Raw genomic sequence first — 12,514 nt, 5'->3', positions numbered from 1 at the left:
CATCAGATTAAATTTAAATTAGAATCATAATTTTCATATGTCCCTATCTAGCTTAATGTCATCATATGTCACAGATATCATTATTAAACCTTAAATATTCATTAGCTTCTTTTAGACATTAAATAACTAAATATTTAACTTTTTAATATTCAGATAAAAAGCACAAATCATTCGACAAGTGTCGTAATTAGGTGTCCTAAGGCTTGTATGTCATCAATAATGATATTTTGTTAACAGTATTATTTATACATCTTTTTAAATTATTTTAGACTTTCAGAAAGAATTTTATACTCAATCATCTGTAATATTTTTAATATTGATATAGTTATCTACTAATTAATAATACATACCTAATTTCTAAGAAGATATTCTGAGTTGTAATTTTAATAGAATAGGATAATAAATAATTTTCCAATAGCGATTTTAGTTATTTTGTTATTATTCAAGGTTAGTCACAATATCAATTAAAAATAATTAAAATTTCTATTTATTTTGTATACAACAAAATAATTCAAAACACTTCAGTTTTTTTTAAGTTTTTTAATTTTAAATTTTTTTTTATATATTTTCAATATTATGCATATTTATTAAAAGAGTAAGAATTAACAATAAATGTATGATATAAAATAAAATTAATAAATTATATTGTACATAATATGTTTTCATTAAAAATAGTTCTAACATATTGTACATCTTAAAAAGAAAAACAGATCACCTAGTTATTTAAAAATTTAATTAATTGACTTCATACAGTTTGTAATATTTACAAATATTGAAGTTTTAATTTCAAAACTTCACTCCCTGAATAAAAGTTGTGCTTATGTATTATTGATTATATGAAATTGTTATCAGAACTCAAATAAGGAATTGAATATTACATTTTCAAGCTTTAAAATTAAAGCCAAAGTTTATAGAAAACATAAAAGCTCAAAATTTTTTTTCATGTCTAGAAAACGCTTATTTAAATATTTAGTTATTACAAAATAAATAATGAGGAACTTGTTAGTATGTTCAGTGTTGACATAAAAAATATGCCTGACCACCTTTTATCATGGTGGCTACACCACTTTTTATAACTAAAAAAAAGAGTTAACAATAATTCACTCAAATAAAAATATTGATATATTGTTAAATTAATAAATTTTAAAATAATGAAAGTTGTTTAAAACCTAATCTAACTAAATTCTATTATAATTTAAGAAACAGTATAATATATTTTTATTTTATTAAACGGATCAAAAATAAAATTTTCTCAAATCAAAACTCAAAATAAATAAAATAGTTATTAAAAGTGTCAAATATATATTATACACTGTCTCATGTAAATATAGCAGTCCATTGATTTTTATTCTAATCATATTGTTCCACCACATAATCATGTATATGATGCAAAGGTATAAAATATAAACAGTTACGTTATTATGTATGATATGTTACTTACATCAGTTTTAGGAGGCGATATACAAAATTGGATAAGTCCTATTTTGGCCTTCTCAATTTTTCTTGGACCATTTACATTTGAAGATTTTTGTGTAAACACTAAACCATCAATTAATTTGGTATCTTCAACAGTTCCTCCTAATTTTTTGATAACTTTTATATCCTAAATAAAATAAACATATTAACAAAAAGTTAATTTATTTAAAAAATTATATCTATTTATACTTTGAGATCCACGTTTGTATCTTTTGCAGGATCTACAACTTTTAGAACTGCATCAACAGCTAAAGGAGCTAATAATGACGATTGTTGAGAAACCACCTTGGAATTTAAAGCAGTTGAAGCACTTTTAACTAAACTTTCTCTATCAGTTAAAAGTATTGGAGTAGCCATATTTTTAATTATCTCAATAGACTTAGTTGCAGCTTTTTGAAATCCATCTGAAATTCCAGTAGGATGAATACCTTTTTGTAAAAGTTTTTCAGAAGCTTCCAATAAAGCTCCAGCTATAACAACCACACTAGTTGTACCATCTCCTGCTTCAACATCTTGGGCATTAGACAATTCAACTAACTAAACATAAAAACTCAACAAATTAGTATAAAATACCAATACCTATTATTAATATTAAATACATACAAATTATATTTATATTTTTTTTAAACTTTTAATAAATTAATAAAAATTCTTAAAAATATGATAATTATTAGTACTATTAATAATTTAATAATCAAAATGTTAAAAAATATTTTATTAACCATAAAAGTTATTGATTAACAATAGAAAATTTGAAAATTCGTCAGTTTTAAATTGTTGATATTTTTTGATAAAAAAATAAAAAAATTATAGAAATTAGTTTATTTAAGTAATGTAAAAGACTATTTGAATTAAATTAGTGGAAAACTATATATACTAATAATACCAGTTTAACTTAACCTAATTAACCAAAAAATTTAAGTTATAACTTTTTAAGTAAACCATTTAATTTCAGTGAAAAAGTTAATCAGTTGAAGTGAAGTTTTATAAAGATGATTTCATTACCCATACTAGCTACCTAAATAATATAATAACAATAATAATATAAAAAATTTAAATGTATAGATACAATTTTTAACTAAAATACTTAATTACCATTTTTGCTGCTGGGTGTATAACATTCATTTGTTTCAGAATTGTAGCACCGTCATTTGTTATAGCTACTTCACCATTTGCCGATTGAATCTAAAGATAAAATAAAATTATAGAATTAAAAATATATTAAGTAAAAATTAAATTGAAACTTAAATAAAATTCTATTTATTAGATTGTACTTATTAGTTAATGATTATTCTTATATGATCATTTAACTTAAAAATAATATTGTAACAGTATGTGCATAAATGCATTATGTATATAGTATATACTCATGTGTAGTATACAAATTACAGTAATTGATAAAAACAATTGTTTTAATTTATACTATTCATTTACACAAGACCATAGGACCATAAGTAGACATTTTGATAGATAAGTATTATAAAAATAGAAGATGTACAGGTACTTTAATCAAATTAAAGTTTAAATGTTATAAAAAATATTTTATCAATATTTTAATTTGTAAAATTGTTAAATTGTTAATACTGTTTACTTAAATATAATTATTTAATTAAGTAGATAACATATATTTACCATTTTATCCATTCCTTTTGGACCCAAACTTGTACGGATAGCATCAGCGACAGCTAGAAACAAATATAACATATTCATCATTAACTAATAATATAGACACATTTTAAAATAAATAAATCTAACTATAGAGGTAGATCTCATAAATTTGAGTTTAAAAATTATAATACAAAAATAGTTTGTTCAATATCAACAAGACCTTAAAATCACATTAATTAAAATATTAAATTTTTAAATTTATAGATACAGTTACTATCTTAACTGAAATAACAAACTGAAAAATGGGTAATTGGAAAACATCAAAATCATCTTTTTTTTCTATTAATTAACATAAAAATAATTGTTTAAATACAATATTCAATATTTGAATTAGTGTATTATATAAAACTCAATTAGATATTTCGAAATAAACAAAACTAAATAATAATAATTGTTGTATATTTCGTTCAAACCTTTAGCGGCCGAGATGTTGCTTTTTCTTATTTCGGCTGGTTTACTTTTGTCTTTATAGGCGTTAGTCGCCTGTTTGGAATCACCAGATCCCGAAAACGCAACCATAGTGAAGTTTTAGAACGTTATTCAACGGATTAAAATGGATAAAAACTTAAGAATCGTGAGAATCTAAATATTTTGTCGGTATACTGAATAGACATATAAGTATATAGCAAATTGCATTAACAAAAAAGATTGAAGTAGATAATCATGAGTTACGAATGTACGATATTTTATGGTTACAGTCTTACTAATAATAATGAAGTTAGCTACGAAATAGTCTTATGTTAACAGGTCACTAGATGTCGCTGTAAAACCATAGTTTTTATTGTAGCTTTATATAATAGTCTTGTGGTTCTATAATCTATAGTGATAATAAACTAACAGAACCTTATCACTGTTATTGGCTAATGGGCAACGAGTAACGACTATTTTTCTAAGATTCTATCGAATACCGATGTCCGATTGTACATTTTGTTTTTCACTTTTCATTATTATTTTGTTAATCACTATATGAGAACCGAACTGTTTTCACATTGTTAAACCCTCATGCAGCATCATCTATTAAAACAAAGACACAATATATACAGCTTTGAATAATCAACAAGCGACCATAATCTGCTTTCCTCAGCGAATGCTGGTATGTATATGCAGGCCACAAATCCCCTAAGGCTGAACAATAACGTTACACGATTTTTGGAGGATTCACGGAACATGCCCCGAGTTTTTCTACTTACAATTTGTGGATGTTGACAACATTCATAAAACTGTGTCAGATTTCTTCACAGACTAGCCGAAGACAGTCATCTTAGACATCTTGTTCAACCATCCTTTTCACGGACTGACATCCGCCCGCCACTCTAGATGCATAATATTCTTGGCTAATCAGATATTGCCCTCAACAACTTGGCGAACTCTTTCTCTACAGATTATACCTAACCTAACTTGTTGTAACTGCCGTTAATTTACTTTTAAAATTAATACAATTTATAGGTATAATATTATGAAGAAAAAAAAAAAAAAATGTTTTTTAACCTAAGTCGTAGTTGTTATAGTAGCCCATAGCCATAATTACAAATCATAGCTCTGTTATAAAATATTTTATAACAAGTAACTATAACTATTATTATAGTTTATATTGTTTATAATATTAGATATAAAGCAAAAACGCCCTATATGACATACCACATACAAAATTATCACATAAAATATCATAACCCAACATCATCCTAGTTTGAAAGTAAAAACAAAATATTCTAAAATGTATTCCAAATATTGTTTATAATTAGTACTCGAAACTTATTGCATTAAAAATCATAAAAATGTCCAAACATTTTAATAAAAATCTGTAAAATCTTTAAAAAATTATATTTATATAGTTAGAAGTAATCATCGAGCCTTAAAGATTTTGAAAAATTAAAAACAATTTTTTTATTTTTACTGTTTATATTATTGTATATTAATTTACCTTGGAAATCACATTAAATAATAAAAGATTTTTTGATACTTTAGAACTTATAAGTATAACTGTTAGAAGTAAATATATTGTATACAGTATATTTTTGTACATTTAAACAAATGATTAAAATTTAAAAGAACACTTTATCACACGTGTGTCTCTGTCTTGCATACGTACAACATAGTAAAAACCATTTCACGCAGACAAGAACCACTCGGACTGTAATTCAAATTAAGCAATCAAATTTTCACACTATTCTAGAAAATTATAAAGATTAAATACCTGGGTATACACCTTAATTTCTGTCTGAATTGAAAACATCACGTCCTCTAAAAGAAATTATATTTTTAAGTTTTATAAGCTAGTTAGAAAATGCTTTTAACTAAAGACCTAGTAAACAAACATCTTCTATAGCCTATAGGTATAAATACAGTGATATAAATTGAATGACTTCGATCTTCTATTAATTTTCTTTACTTGTTGAGTTAATAAGGATGTGGACAAATAAGTTTCAATTTCCTTATTTTAATCTTCCAATTATGTAAACCTAGCATTAACATTTTTCAGGTAGGAATTTGAAATAAAAGTCAAATTGTTAAAATAATGAAACAAAACATGAACACATTAACAATTAAGTTAAAAATGTATTAAATAAATGAGCAATCTATTGTATTAAAACCATTTATAATTTGATCCTAAGAACTTAATTATAATATAAAAATTATTTTTTTTTGAAAACAAAAATAGTAATGAAAAATATTATAATTTATTATTTTGTGCAATGCAATTTAACCTCTTTGGTTTACATTAAACAACTGAATATAAAAGAGATAAGAAAATAACTATTTTTTATAGGTGATAGAAATTTAAAAAAATAATTGTGTAACTCATGATTTTTTTACCAAGATATTGCCGTCACAAAAGTAAAGACTTCACTATTAAATTTAGAATCTATCCTAAAATATGGAAAAATTAGAAATACTAGTATATTAATAAAAATTACAGAAAAAATAATATTAATAATCTTAAGTATTAGAAATTAAATTGAAGAAATGTTAAAAAATAGTCTTCTTTCTATTTAAATATGTATTGTTTAATGTAAAAACTTGATTGACTTTGTGATTTTTGACTTTTGTGAATATTGAAAAATCCTAAAATTTTAAATTGTAAGTGGCATTGAATTTTTAGAAATTGGAAAAATAGAAAATGGTTGAAAATGTTGAATATTTAAAACTTCGTGAATAAGTGATAATTGGATTTAAAGTTGAACCTAAAGTAACAACAATTAGAGAAAACAACTCTTTTATTTATTTATCATCATTCATAAATTAACAAAAAAAAAAAAAAAATGTTTAAATATATTATCAATTATACTATCTTTCAAATAGATTAGTAACTAATTTAAGAAGTAATACTTTTAAAAGATAATAAATGACTCATTGGGTATTTTAATATTTCATAAAAAATATTTAAATAATAGGTATTTACTAATTAGTAATTACTATCTAATTGTAATAACTTCAAAGCTATTTAAAACTTACTCTAATTTGTTATAACATTTATTAGAACTTAAAGAAAATACATTACAAAGTAGTTGAATTAATCTTATGTGGTAAATCTTGTATAGTAAATATATGCTTGTTCTAGATTGTTTTCTTTTGTATATGCTTCTGCCACACTGATTAACTCTTGTCCTGATTGGTAATATCTATAACAAAATCAAATTATTGTATTTCATATTATACTGTATTATATAGTTAATTTATTATATACAGATATACTGCAAAATTGTACTTTCTAGCTGCTATATTTGTGTTTAACTTGATTCTTCGATTTAATATCATCAATGTCTTTATCCTTTTTTTCTGGTGGTTCTATATCATTAATACCAATAAGATTATGACTCATATTTGATTTATATATTAGTATATTACAATCAAATTAAACTTTGTATGAAATGTTTAACTATCAAGAAATATATCAAACTGTATAAATATTAAATAATAAAAATGACGATATGAGATTTGAATACTAGTGCTAATATGGAGTATTTTTTAACATATAATTAAAACACAAATAACAACTTACTACGGATTAAGATGTTATAAATAATAATAATTTGTTTATAGAATAATTTTGAAATTAATTTATGCAGAAAATAATTATTGTAGAAGCCCTAACAAAATACCTAGATGAAAAAATATCAAATGATTTATAATATCATTTATTTTATATCATAATATTTTTTATTTAATACCTATTACAATAATATTTTAAATTATAACATTATACCATTTTTTATTTTATAAATTTTAAGAATATTAAAAAAAAAAATTGAATAGAATACAAAAATTTTTTAAGATATCAAATGTGTATAAATCATTAATTAACGAAAAAATAAAATATTAATTTATCATAATGTAAATATTGAAATATATAATAGATTTCAAGCGGCCTCACTGCTTTGTAATGGTTGTGTTCAATTACTTCAATTTGAGTATTAACCTAAATTGATGCATACGAAAAACGATTCTGATTCTGGGTCCAACTGCTTTAAGGATATATTTTTATAATTTATTTATATTACTAGGCAAGATTACAATATTGTTTATACCTATTAAGTATTATATAGTTATTTGGTTGGTTCGGTTTAATTATTAAAACATTATATTATTAATAATAATAATATTACCTATGTTATTATGTTAACATGTTAACATGTAAATATAGACTATAGTCAATACCATCTACGACGTAGGGTTTCGTTAATAGATTCATTGTTGTACAAATATTTTAAAATTACTTGACTTAATATTTAAAAAAATAACAATATGAGTATATAATATAATATTATTTTCATTGTTTTTAAATATTTTTTAGAAAAATGTTTAAGCCTTAGATTTAAAACTCAAAATTTTTTGAAAATTAATTTGAACTTCAAACGCAATTAAAAAAATATTGTTTTAATTTTCGATAAATGTATATTGCTATGAATAGTGAATACTATGATAAAAGTACCTATAACTTATAGGTTATGCTTATGACTTATGAGGAATACATTATGTTATATTTTCATACATTTTAACCAAGAAAAAAATATATACTAACGCATGTATATAAAGTAGAAAAAAAATCAAAAAAAATCATAAATAGAAAATTTAAATTAATTTTCCAATTAAAACAAAACAACAATATCGAATTTCTTAAAAACTGATATAAAGTAAATATTCCAGTGCTTTCGTAATTAATTTTTAATTTTACCAAATAATTTTTAAAAGTAATGAGAAATTTTCTTTTTCATCTACGCTAACAAAAATAATTTTTGTACTTTTTTTTACAATAGCATTATTTATAAATGTATATACCTAACTTTTATAAAAAATAAAAAATAATTCTAGATTTTCGATCAACATTTTGTTAATCCACGTGTGGATCCTACGTAAGCGTGTCAACAAGAGATAAAATTTTCAATTTTCATACAAAACATTTTTAATTATTATTTATGAAAAAAAAAACTAAAATTTTCAAATTTATATAAAGTTTAAATAGCCCAAAAAGTTAATAGTCAAAATTTAAATATGTAATGCTTTGTTAAACAATGCCTTTTTTTATTGTATTAAAAAACATAATTAAAATCTATATGTATGTTTATACAATAGGTCATTTTTAAAATAGATTAAATTTAGATAAATTACTGAGTAGAAGGTACTCGGTAGTACCACACTACCACCAGTACCATCTGACCAACAGGCTATACCTAAGCATGAAAATGTTATAGACATAGATAGGTTAGGTAGGTACTTATCAATAAAAATAAAAGATACTATTATAGCATGTACTTATGCATAATATAGTACTGTACTACTGTGTATAATGCATAGACCTAGTGTAAGGTCTATGGTATAATAAGGAAATATAGGTAGATCCCTAGTATGTTCTCAGTAGGTAATAAATAAACCAATCATATCCGATATGCCACTAAATCATGTTTTAATGTTTACCACTTTCTTGCCATTCAGCGATAATTTATTAAATGTTAAGTGATTGTTCATGAAACTCGGTATTAAATTTTAATATTGTACAAAACAGGACCCAAATAAGTAATAATTAAAATAATTAATAACATTATATGATGGTTTATATGTTGACGAATTAACTTTGAACACAGGATAATGATGTTTTTATTTGTTTATGATATAGGAAGCTGGATGACTTTTAAATGCATTGTTTATTATACACTATAACTTATAAAGTTATAAATATTATAATACAAATAAACCGTTAATTTTGTTGTTCACAAATTACTTTGGAGATTTTTCTTTTTAAAAATTATACATTTGAATCAAGGCCGTACGAAGAGAGGGAAGTTTAATTTCTCTCTTCCTGAATTTTTTTCTCATTATACAAACTTTGAAATTTAACATCATTTTTTTATTATTAATGTAATATTAATAATATAATACTATAACTCAAACCATTTCAATATAGGGCCATAGGAGCAGGTGTAGCGTGGTGTTTAGGCGCAGTCATTGAATAATGCTATAATATGATCATTATTGCCAAAGCATAATAATAAAAAAAAAAATACAATATAATATTAATACGGTATAGATTAAATTTCCTAATCAATATTAATCTTTTAACGAAATACAGGTAGAGATCTATGTAAAAGGGTCTTAAATAATAATAATCTTGAAATCTTTGTTACACTCATTCTAAAGTATATTATAATTTAATAATCGCATTTATTAAAATAACATAACTTTCTTTTCAAAAAAAAAAAATTAAAAACTATTTGTTAAACGCTATTGCTGAAGATAGACTAATCGATTTAGCATTATTTAGTTAGTGTACATAAAAATATTCACGTCGATTCTGAGAAAGTAATCAATCGTTTTCCTAAAGAAAAAAATAGAACTTTAGAATTTGTGCTGTAAAATTGAATTTTATTTTATGTATTATGCGTATTTAAATAATTATTTACAAACTTTATTAATGTAAATATGTGTTGGTGGTAGGTTATAGGTGCTTAATATAAATATATGATTAATTACTTTAAAGTTTAAACATTTAAAAATTGTTCGTTATTTTATACATCAACCGGTAATCATTTATTAAGATTTATATACTCCCTTAAAAAAAAAAAAAAATTGTTGGTAGGTCCTTGATAGTTGATTTTAATGTTTAAATTACTGCTAATAATAAATTTATGTTAAAGTCAAATGTGTTAAAGAAAAATTATAATAAAAATAATAAGTGTATTTAAGTGAAAAAAGTCTTATAATTATTCAATGTGCACTGGTCACCTTATTCACAACAGCATTAACAAAGAAGTCATTGCCAAGAGAAGAAAGGTAATGTAATGATTTATAATTGATCTAAAGGTGTATAGTCAATAACCTCTGATATATATAATACCCCTTCATTTCCAATATCCTTTTTAAATCATTACATAATATTATCTATTAGTTATTACTGCCTATATTACCTATATTCTATAATAAATAACATTAAACAATTAAGAAGATTTAAGATGTATCTATGTATAAGCTATAATATAGGTAGTATTTTTTTTTTTTAATAAAAATATAATAGAAAAAAATTGACAAACTACTCGACCCAGTCTTCCAATTTCAAGCTATTCTATAATACCAGCTCAAATCCGCCCAATTATAAAATTTTTCAAATGAATCAGGATAATTTTAATAATATAATTGATTTTGTGAAATATGTTTTACTTACCTAACAGTAATATAAATAAATATAATTTATTGAACAGAAAAAACAATTTGTTGTAACAATTTTATTTTGTTAAGCAGTTTTTGCTCATATTTAAATATATATTAAGTACATAAATATACATTAATACATTTGAAATTATTAGGTACTATTTACTAATATAAATACAATGTGAAGTTTCCGATCGTCTGGGAATTCTTTACAATTCACGCATTTCTAAAAACATTGATCTTGTTCAGTGGTGTATTTAGGCTTTTTTCATTGGGGGGGGGGGGGGATATGACTTTATAAATGAAGATATCAAAGATATCAATGAGAATAATGTACAACATATCATAATATTTTAATTCTTGCAAATTTAATCAATTATTGAAAAAAAAAAATATATACATATTAATAATTTTTTAAATATTATGACTATAAATATTTGTGTATACAGCTTATCCCAGATTTATTCCTTTGATCCTCCTCCCCCCCCACCCATAAATATGCCATTGGTCTTGTTGTGTATCTACCCTGTATTTGTACATCCACTTTCCAGTTTCGAATTCTTTAATTCTTAAAAGTTACTTTATTTGTATCGATCGAGGTCGGATATTGGAGTTTAGGGTGAAACAATTTTACAATTTTACAATTTTATTTGGTTGTTAACGTTTTTTCCAGGTTCTCGTAACGAGGTCACGAGGATAAACCGTTTGCATTGTCTGCTTTGTTAATTTTCTACTTTAAGTAATTATAAACTACCAATCCAAATTAAACTTGTACATAAATTCAAACATCTTGACATCTAACCACTGGAAGTAGCTGATAGCTTAGTCATAATTGTTGTCATAAATAGTTATTTAGTTGTTTTTTATAAACAATTTATGGGGTTTAAAGAGAAATTAGTCATTAAGCAATATATTTTTTTTTAGAAATAAAATTGATACGTTAAATCTGTAGCCTGTAAACAGATTATTCAATTATTGGTATATATTATAGTCATTCAATTTTGCTCGCGATTCGTTCAGAATACTATAATTTCGAAAGTTACTATTGTTGTTAATTTATAAATTTATTAATAGTAAAATATTTTATATTATTTTAACTAATATCAAAACACAACCGATAATAGGTTCTAGCATGTATGATGTAAGTTAAGTAGGTTACGAAACTTATATACCTATTATAACTAGTAACTTGTATGCGTATTATTTCATCATATATTATTAATTGCTACTCATATAATATAATAAATTAATACTTGTATGTTATTGTTTATTTTATATGTACAGAATATTTTAACATTATATAATAAATATTAAAACCTTAGCCTAACATGAATATTTTATTTACTCATATGTAATTAAAATGTATTCATGATTCGTGATATAAAATGTTCTGATTTGATAACTTCAATGAGTAATGACCTACATAACTAAATAAATATTAAAAAAAGTTATTATACAAAAGAAAGTATCTATTTACTATGAGAAGAGGCGTTTTATCATGTGTGTGGATTACACTTACATTTTAGAATACTGAATAGTTTTAATAATTCGCCATCAATCATAAAACACGATTTGTTTGTAGACATAAACATACGCAAGGAAAAATTCAATATCGAATATCGATTATTCTTTTTTTTCAATATAATGCAATAAATATTATTCATTTGAAAATAATATTATCATTTATTATGGATTTTTGCCAAACAGCTGAGTCTTTTTGCACGTATAG

At 23.1% G+C, this 12,514-nt stretch overlaps 1 protein-coding gene across 2 annotated transcripts in view; it reads right to left on the bottom strand.

The window, feature by feature from the left end:
* Positions 1-3,801, bottom strand: part of LOC112592529 (T-complex protein 1 subunit delta) — a 9,904-nt gene extending 6,103 nt beyond the window's left edge. For both annotated transcript variants that reach the window (XM_025336612.1, XM_025336611.1), the window contains exons 1-5: positions 3,558-3,801; positions 3,109-3,161; positions 2,572-2,661; positions 1,666-2,013; positions 1,442-1,603 (exon numbers count right to left, since the gene is read on the bottom strand). In XM_025336612.1, the coding sequence (XP_025192397.1) occupies positions 1,442-1,603; positions 1,666-2,013; positions 2,572-2,661; positions 3,109-3,161; positions 3,558-3,663 (759 nt within the window). In that variant the 5' untranslated portion in view covers positions 3,664-3,801. The remainder of the gene's footprint in view (positions 1-1,441; positions 1,604-1,665; positions 2,014-2,571; positions 2,662-3,108; positions 3,162-3,557) is intronic.
* Between the last annotated feature and the right edge of the window lie 8,713 nt (positions 3,802-12,514).

This window comes from Melanaphis sacchari, unplaced genomic scaffold (assembly GCF_002803265.2).
Source record: "Melanaphis sacchari strain LSU unplaced genomic scaffold, SCAv2.0 Contig178_pilon_pilon, whole genome shotgun sequence".
In the NCBI taxonomy this organism is placed as follows: domain Eukaryota; kingdom Metazoa; phylum Arthropoda; class Insecta; order Hemiptera; family Aphididae; genus Melanaphis; species Melanaphis sacchari.
The sequence above is the reverse complement of the archived record's forward strand: the minus strand, read 5'-3'. Positions and strand labels throughout refer to the sequence as shown.